The sequence below is a fragment of the Poecilia reticulata genome, linkage group LG12 (genome assembly GCF_000633615.1).
Source record: "Poecilia reticulata strain Guanapo linkage group LG12, Guppy_female_1.0+MT, whole genome shotgun sequence".
Lineage (NCBI taxonomy): Eukaryota > Metazoa > Chordata > Actinopteri > Cyprinodontiformes > Poeciliidae > Poecilia > Poecilia reticulata.
The window spans coordinates 18,539,379-18,560,166 of NC_024342.1; the positions used below are offsets into that span (position 1 = coordinate 18,539,379).

A 20,788-nucleotide genomic window follows, 5' to 3' on the forward strand; every position below is an offset into this window, starting at 1 on the left:
ATATATTTCTGCTCGATTTGTTCATTACTTGTTCCTGCATGTTTTGTGTGTTTCTCCTATGTACATAAACAAACTGAAAATAAATACAAGCAAAAATACACAGCTGAAATTCACATTTTGTTTACCCTACTAAGCTTTTTTTCCCCCAGTTCAAATCTCGACCCAAAATAATTATGTAAATAATATATTTAAATAAATATTTAGTACATTTGTAGGAGCCCTGTCCTTTATACAAGAGGTGGTCAGAAGGTGAGCAAAGTTTTGGACACTTTATTTTTCCTTAATTTGTCCACATACACATTAAGGAAAATATTCAGTTTTGCCATGTCCATCTAGCTTTCTCTCGGTGACAGAGATCTGGGTAAGATGTGTTGCTTTGTAAGATAGTTTGGCATATTTCATGTTATCAGAGAGGTTCTATTTAACTGAATTTTAGATTTAGCAGCTAGTAATCAGGTTTAGGTACGGGCAACAGAAGTTGATTTGGATAGCCTTGTTGCTATAAAAGATTAAATCATTATAACATGACTCTTGCATTCTGTATTCACCCATGTTCATCAAATTTTTGATTAAAACTTTTAAGGGTTATGAAACAGAAATACAAAATATTACAAAACTATATCAACACAACACCACCAGGTGTTGAAAATCTTATATTACCAGTCACAAAACATTTTTTTTCCAACACTGCTACACCAACATTAACTGCCAACACCCACATGTACTTGTAGAAAATCATGAACGAGTTAGTACATCTGCATGTCATGATGCAAATTCACAAAGTGAGAGATGCAAGATAAAGGAGCAAAAGTGCAGTGTTTAATTAGTGTCAAAAGTAGGGCATGCAAAAAAAAAACAACAAAAAAAACAACAAGGAGATGTGATCCAAACACTCACAAGAAAATTAGCAGGCAGTAAACTATCTTGGCGAGGGAGCATTTCAGCTCCGTAAGGGCAGAGAGCGTTATTTGTGTGTGAAACTGCATGATCAAGAGAGCATTTCATCTCTCTGCGCACAGTTCAGCAAGCACAGGGTTCTGATAAGCAGATGCTTGACCCTCTGTTGCTCAAACCTGCCAAGCAGTCCAAGAGTTGAGGACATGCTTGTGACAGTCCTGTGCTCCTATCACACGTTTGCATAAAGGGCAGACACACTCCCTTAAAAGACGGTTTTAACTCTTTGCACTTGGGAAACAGAAAGTCTGTTTTGATACTTTGCGTTCAAGTCAAGCATAAACAGGCTGTTTTTCTTGTTTTTGGAAAGAGGTTTTAAAACTAATTAGCTTCCACAAAAATACCACAGCTGAACTAAAGAACTACTTGCTATTAAGCCTTACACGTTTTGAATCCTTTCTTTTTTAATTGAAATTGACTTTTTTTATGATTAAAGGGGAACATTAATTTGAATGAAACACAAAAAGTAATTTTTTTTTGTTTTAATAAGGGTTCAGTCGAATAAAAGGGATACATTTTGGAAGGGCATAGCAAATATACCTCAATTCTATGTTCACCTAGAAGCACACTCAGTCGTGTCTGTATACTGACTTTAGTGCACTGGCTGTCACGAAGAATGAAATAATAAGCCACACTGTCCCCAGCCGCGGGACCAGAGGGAGCACTGTATGTTGTGTGGAGGGGCTCGAGACTAAAGGCCGCAGAAAGGTCTTGACTGATGGAAAAGACAGATGACTTGCTGTGTAAGGAGGAGCTTAGAGCTCCAGCTCAGTTTGTGTGCTTTTGCGTGCTTCAAATTGCTTGTTTAGCAAAGTCATTTCAAGGAAGACTCTAAAAAAAAAAAAGTGCCACTGAACAAATTAAGTACATATTGATGTTGTTGAAAAATGTGATTAAACTGTCCTCTTAAAATAAAACATTAAGCTTAAAGCGGGATTAAAACTTCTCAAGGTTACATGCAGGGGAAGTTTACTCGATGAAAAACTACAAATCTAAGTAAACATTAAGATTATATGAAACACCATGGATAAATCATTTGAAATAGTCAGTGTTAAAATGGACCAAAACAATTGAAATACATTGTGGAGCATCTCAATGTTCATGGGAGTTGTTGTCAGGGGCATGAAGCTCCTGACGACTTAGGTAAGTAACCCTGGTAAGGTCACCTAAGGTAAACAGATCCTATGTGAGGGATCAGACAAAGTGCAGCCCAAAAGACTCGTTATGATGATTGCCAACAATGGGAACAGTGTTCCCTTACCAGGGCACCATTCTGGAGCCAGGTCTGGAGGTAGGGCATGCTGGGGAATGTCTGGTGGTGCTTGAGAGCGCTCCTCATTGGGATTCGTTTGTTTCCCTAGGAGAAAGCTTTGGGAGAAGCTTGGTAATCTGGGAGGGACTCCACAAAGAGCTGCTGCTTCTCCTCATTGAGAGGAACCAGTTGATACGGCTCTGGCATCTGGTTAGGACGCCTTCCTGGTGAGATGTTTCAGACATATCACACAGAGAGAGACCGAGACGAAGAGTCACGACATGCTGAAGAGGTTATGTTTCTTTTGTGGAGGAGGAGCCTTGGAGGACCTGCCGCATGTGGCTGGGGAGAGGAGAGACTGGGCCTCTCTGCTCAGGCTGCTGCCATAAAGACCTGACCCTAGGTGAGTGGGTAACTGAGTTTATTTTTTTGTATTTTTTTACAGCATATATGTGCATTCATTTCTTACAAATGTTGGTTAAATCAAACATTCAAAAGTCTTAATTTTCTTATAGTCTTATTTTCATGTTACATTCATGACACCATTTTATAAGTGATGTATTTTGGTAAGAATTAAAACTGCCTCCACCACAGTGTCATTTAACAAATCATTCGCTGTTACCACAACATCACTTCCTGAATGTGAGAAAATGTGTGCCTACTTGAGAATAAACAGCTTAAGTAACAGTTCTATTGTTTATGCAATGTTTATTGTGTAAACATTGCATAACAGTTGTGATTTAAAAGTGCTTTAAAATGTTTAAGGGTAAATTACCTAATTCAGTTTGTTGGCTATAGAAGATACTTTTTCAAAGATATATGCAGTCACACAGCAAGTATTGTATATATGATCCCATTCATAAAATATCTTTTTTGTTGTTCTTCAGCTTCAAATTTCTAGATTTGTCATGATACACAATAAAATGTAATGTCCATGTCCAAAAAATTAAAACATGTGACATTTCAGAAATTGTTTGCTACAAAACCAATGGATGCATGATCATAGTTCGTATCTTTCCCATTTAAATGAGACAACATTGATGTGGACATCCAATGTAGAGGAATAAACTGCTGCTGTTGTATTTACATTTGTACATCTTTAGGTGGTAGCTAACTGATCCAGAAGCTTTTGTGTAACTCAAACCTTTAAACTATTTTTAACAAATCTCGACTTTTTTTGCTATTGAGAGCTCACTTTTAGCAATGTATTATGTTATGCACACATAACAACGAAATATTGAACATTGGCTCCATTATAATACTTACAGCTGATGTAATCACACTGCAAAAATTGCAAGGGTTGAAAGGAACACCTACGCTTCACATGGATCTCGGTTGGTATAAAAAAGGGTTAGTATTTTAAAAACAAAATAGTAATTCGGCCTCACTTATTAGCAGTGGTGAAATAAAGTAAAATACAAAAGAAGTTTGGACCACAAACAAACACTTGTCTTGGCTTTAAAAACATAATGAAAATGCTATGTAACTGAGAGATAGATAGTGGAGAAACCCAGGGAGAATAGCTACACCCTTCCTCCCCCCAAGACTGCAAGTGCCTACTGTTCTTAATTGCCTATTGATGTTTTGTTGTTGTTATTGTTTTCGCACCACCTCTGGTTTACGCCCCTGCTTAGCAGAGGCACAAGTGAGTAATGCCCTGCCATCGTACTGCAGCAGAACCAACCAAAGTGAGTTCATTCTCTTTGCGTGTCCCTTCTTTTTCCTTATTTAGCAGCTCATCTTTTCTGAATTATCCAGCTGGCATTTGGTTTCATCTGCCAAGTATTTAAAGCAGTGAGAAATGAATCCTTAATTCAGAACAGTCTAGAGCACTGGGATGGAGAGGGTGACTAAAATAACACACACGGATTCATAAAAAAAGAAATGCTCAAGACTTGTGGTATTTAAAACGTAAGTGAAATGCTATGCAACTATTTAATCCATAGCAAAGTAAAACTGTTTTGTAAAGCTATCTTTAGTTTAACAGTTTTGATCTATTGTGGTGTTTACAAAAGTAAATAATTCAATTTATGAATTATGTTCACTTCAGTTGACAGGTTCTATCAATGCCTCTAAAAGAGGAAAGATGGATATGTGCACTGACTGAGAATGCTGAGGGAGCTGAAGATGCTGTAGTAGTTAAGGGTAATGAGAAAATGTGGCATTATAAAAGAAATATCAAATATTCAGAAGCTCAACTGAACCTAGTTAATTCTGTTTCTGTTGTTTCCATGTTCCTTTAGTTTCACTGATAGATTTCCGTACATTATTCAGTTTGTTGATTACTTTCCTTTTCATTTAGTAGTGTGCATAATATTTTAGTTGTTTTTTTGTAGATATATTTGGTGGAGGAGTCAAAGATATTCACAACTAGAGTTTCCAATACTGTTTATGTAATATAGACATCTCAAAGTTTAAATGTGATTTAACCTGATTGGACATTTTTTAAAATATTCAAGCTTAAAGAAATGCCTTTTATCGTCATGAATAAAGAGATTTGAAAACTGATTTAGAGGCAACCATATTTCATGCATAAAAGTATCCTCCCCACCCCTTTCCGTATCAACATCAGTGCTTTTGGCACTTTGACTCTATTGCATGACTTGGCCTTATACTGGCTGCATCTAAACACGGACATACCATACTTGTTATTAATCTCCCTTTCTGCCTCCTGCCTTTTCCACATGATGAATGACCACGCGGCACTGCCCAAAGTTAGAGCGCTGCTCCAGCATGATTACAGAGCCCGTTATTGGTCTGGCCCTGCACCTGATTAATGCTCTTATTCCCGCTCCCCACAAATATGCTGACTCTCATCAAGCAATTTTGTCACTGAATGGACCACCTATGCTTTAGAATTTCAACAATCATAGAGCAAAAGGGTGGTTCTTCACAGAAAAAAAAAACTGGTAAAAGTAAATTATAAATTGAAGAGTGATGCCTCTGTTGTTATGACCATGTAACTGTAAAACATAATATCAAATTGAATGAGGCTTTATATTTCATTTGTTTATGTGTTTTTTGTTAGTTTTCCGAAACTCTTTGTTTGTAATGGGGCATTTGAATTATGGTTCACTTGATTGGGGCTTGCAAACTCATTAATCACACACAAAAATGACAGCAACTGTTTAAAGGTTATGAACAGTTTCTCCCCATTTTTTGTTTGTTTTTGTATGCAGCTCAAAGAACCTTAATTGTGCATTATGAGGTATATGTGCAGTTTGTGAGTATGCAGTATTTTCTTTTCTTCAAATCTTAGCATCAAAACAAAAGATATCTACTAAACTAAAAACAAAGACTTGAACCAAAAGAAATTAACTGGGCTTCTTAGACAATGACTATAAAGACAAAGAAGCAATTCTGCAAGTTAGAAAAGTGCGTGATAAGTTTTACTCTGCATTATAATGATCGCTTGAAAGGTCAGAACCTCACTGTTTGGCAGAATTATTGAGAAAACAAAAGGTTGTTGTCTCCAAGTAAAAACAAGGCCATTGGTCTTAGGATAGAAAAAGTGAAAAAAGATTTAAAAAATAAAAAAATAAGTAATCTCTTACTGTTTAATATTGCATGCATTTACTGATAATATTAAATAATTTACTAGATAGGAATTTGACTAAGAGATTTTTTTTCTTTCCATATACATAAAAAATAAACAATATCAACACAATTGGGTTTCAGTTGTGTGGAAAGTGTCAATGAAGATGTTCCGTCCTTCAGGTCAATGCAGTAAATCTGACACTCAAGCAGCAGGGGGAGGCTGTAAATAAATAATAATAATTAGAAAAATAACAGCCCATCCCTGTCAGCAAAGCCTGTTCACCGGCCTCCATTCAGTTTCCATGGTAACAAACCACTGTCATGTCTGGTGGGTGGTGCTATTTTTTTTTTTCTTTTTTAAATTTAAATCTGCAACACATTTATAATTTTCCAAGCAGAAAATATCTAAATTTGCTGATTACTTGTTGTCTAAATGGTATGATGCCAAAGCAGTTATGCTGACATCCAGCAAGATTTCGAGGGATGTTTTTATTAAGCAAGTCACAAAGAAAACTACTTTTTCTTGTGGTACTATGTGCAAGTAGGCCATGTTCAGTGCATCCTTATTCGGTCAGTTCAGGTCATTTGAAGCCTCCTTAGCAGTTACTTGCACACAATACTTCTTCCAAAATCAGCCATCTATTATTTTCCATACAACTTAGACGGTTATTCTTAGAAAGAATAATATTGGAAACTATGAAAGAACTCTGCATTGTAGTGCTTGGTGCAAACCCCCCCCCCCCCAAAAAAAAAAAAAAAAAAAACAATAAGAATCATGATACATTTCCAAACTACCACAGGTCTCCCTTGTATCTAGTTGGTAAAAATTTGCAAATGTTCTGAGTCTCAGATCAATGATTAATAAAATTTTGAAATGTAGTTGTCCAATATTGGGTGCCATATTTGTTTAAATTCTCAACTTTGTCAAAGCAGTTTTTCAGTTTTGTTATTTTAAACACACATGCCATTTTGCATAAAACCACAACCAAATGATTTTCTTTATCTTACTCTGCTTTATGTTTCCATTAATGTACATTCTAGGGACTTTTTGGAATGCATGTTCCTTTACCTTTGTCTGGCCTTAAATGTCACAGTCAACCCAAGTGAAAACAATCAGAGTATCTATAATGAGAATAAAAGGGGAAAAAAGCATGACATATAGGATGATGGTTTTATAATTGACTATGCTTTTGAAACATTCTTAGGCAATTGTTTTGTGAATGAATAACTTCCGGAAGCTGTTTTATCACCTTTTATATTCCATATCAAGATGACATTTAAGTGAATTTATGTAGTTTCCGTGAAACCTGAAAAGAACAGGATTCTATTTTAGCATGTATTATAGGGCACTAGCACCTCATGGATTAGTAGTGGTTAGACAAATTTGCTGTGTCACGGCCATCAGCATTAAGAACCACATTTAAGTTGGATTAATGTGAGTTGCGGTCTTTAACACAAGAACGGCCAGGATTGCAGTACTGCCTTTTGAATTTGTCAATGACAAACATAACATTTAAAACGGCTACTTTGGCTAATTTTCAACAGCCTGGTAAATTCCAAGTCAAATAAGAGTTGACAAAAAAATTTAAAAAAAACAATCCTTGAGCAAAATTTCATTAAAATGTGGTACTTAGGGGTTAGTTTTCTAAATTATATCTTAATGCAAAAATATTAATCAGCAATTTATAATAGGCAAAAAACATTACTAACAACAGGAACAAGTCAACACTTTTCTTTGTCCCTTATTTGAAGTTGCATTAAAAGTCCAATAATAGTGCCAACTTTGCATTAATTGGTAACTTTAATGCAAAGTTGGCACTATTATTGGACTCATAGAACTGTCATTATTTACAAAATGACACTTTATGACAACAGTTCTAAGCATTCATAAAGACTCCTTCATAATCATGCAGGTGTTTTGTCATGTTTATGACAGTGTCAAGTCAGTCCTATGCACATCCCTTCAAATAAAGTGTTACCAGACATTTTTCTTTAATTTATGCAGGAACACTTAGTGGTATACTTCACAAGGTCAACCCTGCTAGATATGCAAATAACACACATAACAAAGTATGCAGGTTTCCATACAGCATATGTGATGTGGTTTTATTATCCTTGCACTGGGCAGTATTTACCCTTTTATTGACTTACTATAAATACATTTTGTAACAGTATTTTATTTTAAGATTAAAGACTCAGTGTATAAGTATCTGAAGGATCATGAGACATGGCGTTGCAGCAGAAGACCCATGCATCTGTTGTTTTAATATAATGCTGACGGATGCAAATATCCACCTTGGGGTTGCAGCCCTTTTGAAATATTTCTTCAGCATTTTTTCAAGGTTATTTCGGTCTTATCTTCGTGTGCTGATCATTGACCACATTCTGCTTGGAGTCCTCAAGGAACAAAACAGCATTGGGATATATAGAGTACAATGCTTACTTACTTCAATGCGTTTTATTTAGTTGTTGGCTGTTGCATGTCCCATGTGTGGATGGTAGTTTCTCTCTCTCCCAAAAACATAAGCGTACTTCCAGCTGTTTGGTTTTGGTAGTTCGAGCTGGTCTTTCAACAAACATGAGTTCTGGCAGTAAAGTTTCTTTAGAAATGACAAAGTCTGCTTGTCCAAAACAGGTTATTTACACAGTTGTATCTTTTCTACATTTAAATTACTTGACAATGTTATAGTCCAGAAACACATTTTTGAACAAGTCCTTTACTTTATCATTTATGCTGTAAGAATGGTGCTAGTTACTGTGTGAATAATCCAGACTGACTGATGGCTGCTGTGTGTCTCAGGGCATTCACTGTAGTGATGCATTTGTCACTTTCTGAATGCAAATTTGTCACCTATGCACCCAATGTTCCCAAGTTTTATGGGGTTTTTTTGCATTGTAGCAGTAGGCTTTAAAGTCCCTACTTGGATCAAGCTGTTTGGCTTTAATCAAGGTTTAATTTGTTTCTTGGAGCCTAAATGTTGCTGAATTTTCATTTCCCCATTCTAACAGGGGCACAGGACAGACCATCAAATGATTTAGACTTGCCAATAATAAAAGATCTGATTGGTCAGTAGTGTGTTTGTAGTTATTAATACAATCCATACAGCAAAAATAAATAAATGAATGATATGACATTTTATTCAGCATTAGAGGTAGCAGTACATGGACATACACATTTAAGACACATTTAAAGCCATTCAAAATTTAAAACCTATATCTTTCAACCTTAAAAAGACTTAACTTTACTGGATAATTGTGTTAGTCTTAAATTATTTTAAACTTTTTTAATAATTTACCCTGAAATTTATTTTTAGGCCCTTTTTGAGTAAGCTTTAATTTATGAAATAACAATTCATTGTAAATATGCTGTCTGTACTTTTAGTCATAGAAAAGTGAATTAAATGTTTAGATTTACCTTACTTTATAAATACAGTTACATATTTTCTTGTTCAATTTATGATTCATAACAATAAGATTGGTCCATGCATGAATTCTGTTGAGTTCCCATTCTCACACTTCTCTCAGTTTCATATGTCACAAAGAAGGATTGGCTGTAAGCCTAAAGGGCAAAAGTGAGCTTGAGATATGTCCCTTTAAAAGCTCCAGCTGCAGTGCATTTTTGCATTCGCCACAAGAGCCTATCTATCGTGACTAACTGTCGACATAAATGTGCATATAAACATTTTGGAAGAGAGCATCAGACTGAATCACCATGAACTCCCATGGGACTTATTCCCACAAAAAATTGCTTTGGATAATGAGCTTTCTGCATTATTCATGACAATCTGACAGATCTGCCTCACAGTTACAGAGACTAATCATCACTTTAATATACCACATTAAGTTAGTATTCCAAACGAATGTTTTACATTGCGGAGCTGTATGCTGAAAAATGTCTCGCACTGAGGATCCTGGATTTTTTATTTATTTTTTTATGTATTTCACTTCTAATATTTCAAGAGGCCACTCTCAACGATATCTCTATTTGAATAGTTGAGAACAAAAAACAATATTCTTAGACAGTATTGTTGAACTGTAATCATAAGGGCAAAAGATGATTCTGCAAAGACTATTCATGTGTTACAAAGCCGTGAAAATAGAATCTATGTCCTTGAAGGCTTGTTCCACTGACAGCAAGGGTTGTAACCTAAACAGATCTTACATGCTGCAAATAAAAAAAAAAGCATACTCTGTAACTATTCGGTGAAACATTTTATTACTAATTGAAACTGTGACCTAGGGTAGAAAGATGCATCTGTCATGTATACAATCGTGTCAGACTAAATGAAACAAATGAAAAGAAAACCTCATTAGCAATTATTTATACAACTTTGCCTCATGGGTAAATAGGCATACTATACTCTTTCATGAGTTATTTTATAAATATGTGCAAACTGATTGGATCATTGTGCGCCCAAAATCTATTTTTTATTGTAGTTGCTATGCAGCTCACTTCTTTGGTTGTGAAATTATCTCAAAGTAAATGAAAGACCAGGAATAATTATTCAAGAAGCATACAATGATCCTATTTACCATACATCAGAAGCATGAAACTTCCTTGGGAGTTCAGTGCTCCTGAAGCAAGTTAATTAAGCCTCTAAAAAGTTTACATTTATGCAGCAATATAGAAACATTGAAATATATGACAAACATTAGAAAATAGCTGTCTTCTTCTAAAAAACACTCAAGAATGTGCTCAATTGTCCTTTTGCTCTTGCCTTATTTTAACATGTACACTACACATATTGTTGGGCCCAGGTATGGGGACAACAAAAAATGACTGAACCATACACAGAATAAGAGGCTGATAAAATGTTAAATCCCTGAATGCTTAAACCATTTCCATATGTAGTTCCCAGGATGGAAGGAATCACAGAGGGAAAACCCATGATATCATTGGACAACAAAACTCTCTTTATCCACAGTTCTGTACAGGTTCCGTTAGGGAGGATGACTTAACCTCGTTGGGAAAGTGAAGGGAGGATGACTTAACCTCGTTGGGAAAGTGAAAGGCTGCATTTTTGAAGAAACCCAGGATCCAAAGAAAATTTCAGTTTTCTGTTGTGTATCCAGCAGCCAAAAATAAAGCTTATTTTCTTAGACTTATAAGCTTATCTGAGCTCCTGCAGAAAAGAACCTGGCAGAGTTATAGATTCCCCAGAAAGACTTGTGTCTCTTGAGTACTCTGTTGTGAAACTGAACTGCTAATCCTGGGTGTGACATCATCATGCCTAGTATTTGTTCATGATCTTGTGAGAACAAAAATGTTTTAAAGTTCCACAGTGGTAGTCAGTAAATGTGATGGCTAATTAATACACCACCCAGGATCAATTGACCAAAGGGTTATTGACTTGTGATTCAACTAAATATTTGTATTCAAATAATGTAAAAAATTCCCTTTTGTTGTTCTTAATGCACACATACACACATATAAGTGAAGGTACACAAATGTATATTGTACACAATCATCGAAATAGAAAATTGTGTTTGATTCAAAATCTTTATACTTTGGTGAATGGTATTATCTTTTGTATCTTTTGTTTCACTAATGAAGGTAAAACCTTCATCATGAACGTCATCACAACATAACACCTTCCCTCCAATCAGTGAAGGTCAGTTGCAGTCATTGCTTAAGTATGGCCTTATACTGTGTAGGGTTTTGTTTTTCTGTTGCTGAATGTGACTATTGGCAGTGATTGGTCCAAGAGGCTCAATAATGTGTGTGCATAAGGATACAAGTGTGACAGTGCACCTTCCCTTTTCTCCAGTGTGTTCAAAGAGGACAGAAATTGACTGAGAATAAAGAAATGGATGAAATGCAGCTCTTCTCAACACAAATACATTTACTCAATTCTAAACTGTGGAATAAGCTATTTCAACTTGCAGGTGTATTTTGCTTAAGGTTCAAAATATACCATTGAGCTGGCTACTTCAACTGTATATACTCTGACCAGTAACTTTACTCCAAACACTTGTTTAAAATACATGCTTCCACAAACTCAACCAGTCATATGGTCAACTAAATGCATTGAGGCATCTAGATGTGGTGAGGACGACTTGCTGAAACATCAGAATGAGGACGAAAAGGGATTTATATTCATGTAAACATGATGTGGCTCTTGGTGCCAGAAAGACTGGTGTGAGTATTTCAGAAACTTCTGTTCCACTAGGAGTTTCACACAACTCTCTTTCAGGTATACCGAGAATTATGTGAAAAAGCAAAAATATCGATTGAGTGCCTGTGGAAAAAAAACAAAACAAAAAACAAACTGCGCTGGCATTGTCAGATACAGCTATGAGGAGACAATAGCTTAAATAACCACTTTTAAAGCAAATATATTTGGAATTGTATGATGTTAGCAAGTTAATATGGTCAAAAATCTCTGATAAATATCTTCGACTTCTTGTTGAATCTAGGCCATGTAGTACCTTATCAAATGAGCATTGAGTGAATATACAGCATATAGCTATTCCCACTCTTTTTTTCCTGCTACTCTTTTTTTCTGCATTATCTGAATTTATTGGGGCCATTATTTGAAATCGATCACTCTCTCTACCAAATGCATAGTACCCTAATTGAACTATCCTGAACAAAGCCAGTGAAGAAGCTATTGCGGCTGGTATTATAAACTAAAATAAATAATCTCTCTTTGTTTGTCACTCCCACAGAATATTCAGCTTTTGTGATTGGCTGTGTATCTTTCCACGACAAAGCAATGAATGACGACATTGCTGGAGTCAAGTCTGTTTTCTGCTCTTCTTTTTTTTACAGAAAGGACTCTGTAAAAAAAATTGTTTGAGTTTTTCATTTGTATCTTCCTTCTGTACTCTTAGCCCCCAGTTTGTGCCTCAACCTGAACTTGTTTATGCTGGAAGTTTCCTTTCGTTAACAAGGGGGAGGTTTCTCTCCACTGTCACCACATACCTGCCCAAGATAAGCGATATCTGCAAAGTCATTGGCTCAAAATATCTGGCTGGTCTTCCTTAGATTATCTTTGTACCCGTTGGCATTGCTTGATTAGTGGAATTTCACTGTGTTGTGTTATGACTATCAATTTCATTGTATCATTTAACTAAATTATTTTTATTTATTTGTTTTGTGTAATTTAAAACCTAAACTGATGACTCAGAAATATATCATAGCTGATATTGTGATTTTTCCTACTATGTTCAAATTTTTAATGTGAGCACAATATTCAGTTTTAAATATATGCATTGGTAAAGTAAATGAAAAAAAATGCTTCTATCAGCATGGAGCTGAACTGTAGCACTATGTCAGACTTACATATGCGGCACTGCTGGGATGCAATATGCAAAGCAATTCTGCCCTAATGTTGGATGATATGCAAACACTAATGCTTGAGTCATGGAAACAGCACGTCATCTAACGCCAACATTGTTGAAGCTTGGATGCTTCGTGACTGTGTGTCAACCCATCCATTTAGTGGAGAGTTTAGAGTTATGCAAACACATTTGTCAGAGAACCTGTATAAATCTGATCCCAGACTGGTAGTTTTCTTACCTGACCTCTCCTGGATCTTCGGTAACCAACACATCTGTCTTACAGCTGGCGATTGGGTTGATTGACAGTTCCACTGGTGGTACTACAAAGCTTTTACTGACTGGGAGCCACAAGCCTTGACCCAAACTGTAGAATGATCTGTACAAACATAAAGTATGCAAATGTTACTTGAGTTCAAGTCAGATTAAAACATTTTGACAGAATACAGGGTGTGGCAGTGGAATAGGGGGTAGAGCTGGTGACCCATGTACAAAGGCCTCAGTCCCATTGACCTTTGCCCCTACCATCTTTTCTGTAAATCTACTATGAAATCTAATATGAAAAAAAACATATTTACAGAATAAACCAGCCACTAAAAAATGTATTCAACTTATCTGATGCATTGATGTAAAGGAGAACTGAAACTAGCTCAAAGCAAGGGTCAATAAGACATACATGAGTGATTTTGGTACGCAAAATGCACTGGTTTGCACAGAATCATGGCAAAAACCCAAAAGAACACTTTTGAAGAAATGAATAAAATCAGAGATTGCAAGTCAGGCCTGTTTGCCACATTAAGGTCTGACCTCACAAATGTAATTACAAAAGAATGGCCACAAAATCCCATAAACATACACCTAGAACTTGTGTAAAAAATTCCCAGATAAGTTGGAGCTTTTTTAGCAGAGAATAGTGGGTCCTCAATTTGATATTTGCATGAATACACACAAGAAAATACTTAGGCGATATTATTAATCTCTTTTGAACTGTCATGAATACATTTTAGAAGATGAAAGTATATACATTTTTATTGTATAAACAGTACAACTGAATGGGTAGAAGAACCTAAAGGCTCATTTTCTTATTTTATTTGAAAAGGTATTCAAATTAGTGTACCAAAGTTTTTTCATTCTTAAAATAATATCAAGCTTAGCTTCTGTTGTAGCTCTTACCTCACTTGATTTGTATGGTTTTGATGCTTCAACCTAAATCACTACAAGTTACTTATCTATTGCAAATCATGCATGTATAAAATGAATACTTTTTAATTCATCTGGATAAAGTTAAATGTTATATAAAATCTAACAATGTATAAATTGATCTAATGGGAATTTGAAAAAAAATAGGAATGTTTTTGTCTTCATTTCCTCAGCAATTTTGGTCTAATTTGGGATCTAAAATTGTTAAATACAAAATGAATAAAATAAAGATCATTACATTTACTTGTCACTTCACAAAAAAACAGAAAATGTGAATTATCTGAATGATCTGTCGCACAAAAGTGGAAACTCAATTTTGTGGCACATTTGGCCACAAGACCATGTCTGAACCATCAGGGGAAGCTGTGAAATAGTTCAGCGTGTTATGCATGCTGATATCTAAATGTCAATATGATGCAAACAAATATTTTATCTTTCCCAGAAATATTTGTTTTGTGCACGTGACCAGATTCTGAGCCATAACTTGTAGCATGTGAATAGCCACACAAGATACTTGTACTTCACAAGCAGTAGAGAAAACAGCTGATAATTTCTGTACTAAACAGTGAGGTTCACAAAAAATGCATAGAAAAGTCACCAAATGATTTTAGGTGATTACTAAAGATGTTTTTATTATTTAAAATAAAAACATGATTAACAATTATGAGCATACAAATTGTACTTTTTCGTATTATTGTGTCACATGCAAACCCGCCTCCCCAAAAAACAATAAATTTGTTCTGAAGTCAATAAAGTCAGTATGCTCCCCTATGCCTTCATGAGATATCTCTGGTTTCTGTAGCTTTTACCCTCTATCCTTCATCATACATGTTAGATTCAATAGTAATTCTATACTGACTGTATATGATTAAATGGTTCACTTTTCCACTAAAACATGAAGCTCCACTTTTGCCACCAGGGTTATAAACTTAAGGAGAGAGACAAACTTGCAAACTCTGACAACATTCAAGGTACTGAGATTGCACTGCAGATGGATAGCATTGGAATGCCAAAGAAGGATTGTTGTACTGTGATTCCTTTGTGTAAACTCAATTTAAACTAGTGAAAGACACCTTTGTGTGTTCAACAAATGAACAGGATATTATTTCATTTCAAACCTCCCAATGAAAAACCTTCAACATGCTGCCAATTTCCTGATTTGATTCAACAAATTTGAATACACTTCAATCATTATAACCTCTCCTCAACATCTGACAGTTCTCTATATATATATGAATCCAATGATTTTGTGTAGCTGCTACCTTGTGTTGTTGCGCAACCCCCCCTTCTCTCTCTCTCTACTTCCCCTTCTCAGAGGAGGGAGATGTTGCAGCCAGCTCTCCATCTAACGGGTAAATTGAGTTTCTTAAATCTGATGGGATTTACCCTGTCCAGAACTGAAGGAAACTCTGATTAAGCTGGCATCGAGAAAGACTAGCCTGGTTTCTAACGACCTCCCCCTCCAGATGTCCCACCCTTTTTCACCCTGTGAATTAGCCAGATTGAGCAGCCTGCAATCAACTAGTTTCACACAGCACACCTGTTAACATTCGCTCTTTCTCTTTATTACAACGTGCACTTGTTACTGAACCAGGTTGGTTTTAGTGACTCGGGCGAGTCCCAAGGGTGTTGTTTTGGCTAAAAGCAACCTATAAGCATTTTCCACTTTTTCCTCCCAGAATCAAACTTCATAGCTATTTTACAACCATCAAAGAACTTTAAGGTGACTCATTAATTGAATGTCCACAACATCTTTTAGATTTTCTTAATGCTAATTATTTTATTAGTAGGGCAATTTTGCAAGAGTCAGTACAGCTTAATTCAGTAGCAGAAATAATCAAATAAGTAAAATCAATAATCTAGCCTATCTTTCCCTAATGCTGACACTGTGAACTAAAAAAGGGAAACTTAGTGAGAGACGGACGGAGTTTTGCATTTTGAACCCCAGAACTGGCCTGATGATGAAGAAGGTGTTGCAGCAGCAGGTGGTGCTGCAGCAGCAGGAGGTTCCCAGTACAGGAAGAGTACTGACTTAGAGCGGCAGATCTCAGGCCTCAGGGTGACTTCCTCATGCGCGTAGCGGTCCTCAGCTTCTTGTCTTGCAGCTCTGTAGCTCCCTTCTCCTCGTCTCACAATCTTCCTGGTCCCACGGAAGGAACACACCAGTTCTTCCTCTTTGCCTTTGTTCTTTGCCTTTGTCTTTATCTTTGTCTTTATCTTCATCTTTGCCTTGGTATTTGTCTTTGGGGTCTGAACCCAGCTGATGAGAGAAGTGCAATTTGAAGCCACATGTTGTGGGGCTAACGGGTTGGTCCCCATGTGCAGAACAGTCTTCGGCTCTGTGGCCCCGGCTCTTCTTCAGCTGCGGAGTCCTTTGTCCATCTCAATCTTGGCTATCCATCACCTTGGAGACCTTATGACCTGATCTCTGTTCTAATGTCCCCGAGTTGCTCAACAGTCCTCCTACGTCTGTTGCTTAACCTTTTTCTTAGGAAAGTTAAAGTTTAACAATAAGGCCTTGGTTACCTCTCCTCTCCCATCAGTTCCTCTTTTCCCCTGACTTTTCACCTAACATCTACCTCCAACACAACATTAGTGATCTGTAATTACAGTTACAACATTTTACACCTTTTCGAGTTCAATGCCAAAATCACATTTATAACCTTTTAGTTTCTCTGATTTAACATTCATTTATAATATTATAACCATTACTTATTAGTTACTCTTATTATAATCATAATGTGAGTTATTACAGACATTTCTGAAAAGAAACCAAGAATAATCCATTATTCTAATTATTTGATACCAAGTTACAGTTACTTGTTTCACATTTAAGTACTTCCATAAGTGTAAGAGTAAGTGTAAATATTCTTATAATCAAACCAACATCAACCACTGGTTAAACCAATATTAATTATTGGCCCAATTATAAGTCATTATTATTAATGTAAGTATTTCACTTTGGGTTTTATCCAATTACTCAACATGTCTAATTCGATTTTATTCTTTAAACCTTTAATGCTTTAAAATAAGGAATGGTCTGAACTATTTTTATACTGATGCAACCTGGAAACTTCCTCTTTATTCAGGAAACCTGCTCTTCCTGTTCCATGACTCTCTTTCTGCCTGACTATGATTTTTTATGATTAAATAGAAAAAAGAAGAATTAAAGCAAAGTTTTCAGGACACAATAACAATACACACAACCAGATTAATTTTATTACCGTCTGACTCTACTGTTGGGTCTTGATGTCGCCTGTGTAATTAATTTTAAAGGTAACTTTATTTATTGTTACTATTAAACTAACATCTCCAGCATGGGGAAGTGGGATGAGCTTGACTTTTCTCGACACTTGAGATCACAAGATGCTTTTATTTCTCACTATTCAGGCAGCTCTGGTTTTACTGAAAGCCTGCCAACTATGAATCTAATCCCCGTTTTGATAAACTTCCTCTTCACCGACATAGAGGAATGGCTTCGTCCACCTAAGGAGCATTGCAGTCTTCTCGCCTCCTACTCTAAACAGCACAGATATAAAACCAGTCCAACTCCAGACTAAGGCAGGTTTCCACTTTACTGCTGCGACTTAACTCACTTGTGTTGTTATCTGTACTGGTGTGTTCAAGGCCGAATGCGTTTTGCACTGCAACTGAAACTGTGTGTTTGGTTAGTGCCTGAGGTTTTGTGTGTGCGACCTGATCACGGACATATTGTGTAGCCACTTTTACTGGCTGTGCAGGTGTAGAAAGGAGAGAGTGTTTCTGTCCAAAACACAGATTGTGAATTTAGTGCATCAGTTCTTATAATAGACTCCACCTGAACAACCATCTCTGCAAGGTCAGTGTAAAGTGAAGCAAGGCTATGGTGACAAAGAATTCCTCCTACCTACATAAAGAAGGTCTAGGGAGCATGAAATAGGAGTTCAATTTCTCAAAATCAGTACCCATCATCTTTTAGAATGTACACCGGTTTCTGTATTTTTGGGTGGGTTGGCTGGTTAAAAAAGAGCAGCTGGGCAACGGAGAATGGGTCCCTTGCCTTTTACACATGATGAAAAATGTCAAACACAATGACCCCATCAAGACTGCAGAGTGAAACAAAAAATGGCAGTAAAAGCATTTGAAATGAGGCTTTCCACAAGATTTCCTTGGGCTATTCTGCAAAAACACAAAAAACCCACTGGCAAGACTTTACTCCCCCAATAAGGTGTCTGTCTTTGTCAGTACAGCTGTATTTATATGCATCTGCCAGCTACTTGTCGGTATGCTCTGTCACACACATGCAAGTCACATGTCAAGAACATGACAACTGTGCAGTTATAGACTCACAGATGGCTACCACAAGTCATATGATCAGGAAACGCACCGAGGCGTATAGGACTCACCTGAAGATTCTCTCTGGGGCCTGAGCTCCTGTAACTAGGTCGTAACCTTTCTCCAAGTTAGCATATGGCCAAGGACTTAATTTGAGGGAAACAAGAGCAAAAACAAACATTATTTCTTTTGGTTTGTAGATTAGCTATGTCATTAAAAGTTTTTTTCAAGCACAATGACTTAATATGAGCTAATGGTACTGATAGTCATGATGCTTTAATAACTTGATTTAGTCTTGTTAAATGCATTATCAGTGAAAGAGCCACAGGGCTACATGAGCTACTATTTCTAGTTGAAACATTTAGACTAGCTATATAAACACACTATACATAACCATTTTTCTCATGGTTTGCCTTTTTTAATTTTGTTTGGTTTTGTTTTTATGATGTTGTTTGTTTTTTCTCTATATGTTCTCTACCAAGCCTAGTCGTCAAGTACCAGGCTTGGGTACTTGACGACTGCCTTGCATGTTTCAGGGGCCTACAGAAGCCTGAATGTGTTAGCAGGCTTCTGTAGCATTTGGTGGATGCAGAGGAATGCATGCAATCATTTGAATCAGGTGTGCTGGAGCAGATACACATCTAAAACAAGCAGAGCCAGGAGACTTGAGGCTCCAACAGACATCTGAAGCCTTCACACAACAGTTGCATTCATACTGAGATTGAATTATACATAAATGATTTTCATTTACAAAATACACAGCTTGTGAATGCTGTTGATTGCCCCTATTTTGTTCATTTAGCAGTATCAAAGTAAAGTTGAACAAGAACGCATGCCGTCCTTTCCAGATTAGGACACTGTTTGTAGAAAACACTTTACAACAGTTTATCTGCTCATTTCACATAACAAACAGATTTACACTACTTTAATTCGATCATCTGTATAAAATCCCAATAAAGCACACAATAGCTTGCATTTCCAGGCTAATTTTCTTATATTCTAACCATTGGGTCATTTCCAAATTGTGCCAGTCTTTCTCACTCTATAATGTTCGTAGGTACTTTATAACCCATTTCAATCTGACTAGAAATGACAAGTAATACTCCAAGACTTGCTAATGTTTTTTTTAAATTATTATTATTACTGTAGCTTTGTCTTAACTGTACGTCTTAAACCAGGACCCTGCTAAAATATCTCACATTGTAAAGACAGTTTCATTTGTTGATCAATTATTTAAGTGCATTTCATCAAGTCTTCTGAAGGCATTAGGCACTGTATTCACAAACTTTTGAGATGGCATAATAACACTTCTGTAATGATTTTCATCTGCGATCAAAATGAGGCGCCTAATGAAGACAAGATGATACTTAATATCTTGACAGAGGTTTCCTGTTTAGGATTAACCTCCGGCGTTTCTTTTGGAAAACAGTGAACGTAAAATTGATCAGCGATTGGACTGAAGCCAGCTGATGACAAGCAAAGCTGGAATAAAATGTGATCGCTGACTGGGAAAAGCAGCTAATTGTCGAGCAAGGTCAAAGTGGTTGCTTGTCTTTCTTTCCATCTGGTTGCCTTTTAAGTACTTTCTTTCCATCTCATTCTTCAAGTACTCCCAGGCTGATATATTTAATTACATGACACAACGTCCTTCCTACTTTCTTTGTGCACTCGTTTCATTCTTGAAAATGATGTTAACACTTTACATATGCCTTAGCATGTTTTAATCCATTGAGTACACATTGTTAGATTCCCGTCGGCCCTCTGCAAGTGCATACCCAGGCTTACCCTTAGGTTTTAAATTGGTCTAATATTGCAGTAGTGTAACATAAATGGTACACAGATTTAAAACTTGTTTTTCATTAGAAAATTCCATAAATATATCAGGAAAGATAGCCTTGATTTATTAGATAAAGGTAATAAAACATGCCAATAGAGCTGAGGTTATGGATTTTGAAATAATTTCTATGGGTGTTCAAGCAGAAGCAAGTCTTCAGATGTAAGAGAAAGGAGCAAACGTGTCTTACCCTTCGTTGCGACTCCAGTCACTGCGAACGCAAAGGTGTTTATGGACAGGGTCAGGGGAATAACCCTCATGACAGCTACAATCTCCTGTGGTACAAAGAAGAGGATAAAATACAGAGGCAAACATTTTTTTCTCCTTACTGAGGGAATTTATTGACATTTAATTTGGCCTTGGCTCCCTTATTCATTAAAGATGTTTTAACCAGGTGGTTAAACATCTTTATAATA

The 20,788-nt window shown here is 36.4% G+C and overlaps 1 protein-coding gene and 1 long non-coding RNA gene across 10 annotated transcripts in view; one reads left to right on the forward strand and one right to left on the reverse strand.

The window, feature by feature from the left end:
* astn2 (astrotactin 2) overlaps positions 1-20,788 on the reverse strand; it is a 270,497-nt gene that overhangs the window by 119,450 nt on the left and 130,259 nt on the right. For all 3 annotated transcript variants that reach the window (XM_008424385.2, XM_008424384.2, XM_008424386.2), the window contains 3 exons: positions 20,563-20,647; positions 18,610-18,684; positions 13,266-13,403 (listed from right to left, as the gene is read on the reverse strand). In XM_008424385.2, the coding sequence (XP_008422607.1) occupies positions 13,266-13,403; positions 18,610-18,684; positions 20,563-20,647 (298 nt within the window). The remainder of the gene's footprint in view (positions 1-13,265; positions 13,404-18,609; positions 18,685-20,562; positions 20,648-20,788) is intronic.
* LOC103473833 (uncharacterized) overlaps positions 1-20,788 on the forward strand; it is a 119,757-nt gene that overhangs the window by 22,069 nt on the left and 76,900 nt on the right. For 6 of the 7 annotated variants that reach the window (XR_001777146.1, XR_535074.2, XR_535075.2 and 3 more), the window contains 3 exons: positions 2,316-2,433; positions 2,519-2,609; positions 3,841-3,894. This is a non-coding gene — a long non-coding RNA (uncharacterized LOC103473833). Of the gene's footprint in view, positions 1-2,315; positions 2,434-2,518; positions 2,610-3,840; positions 3,895-12,412; positions 12,886-20,788 lie in introns of those variants that run through there. The other variant, XR_001777143.1, reaches the window with a different exon arrangement.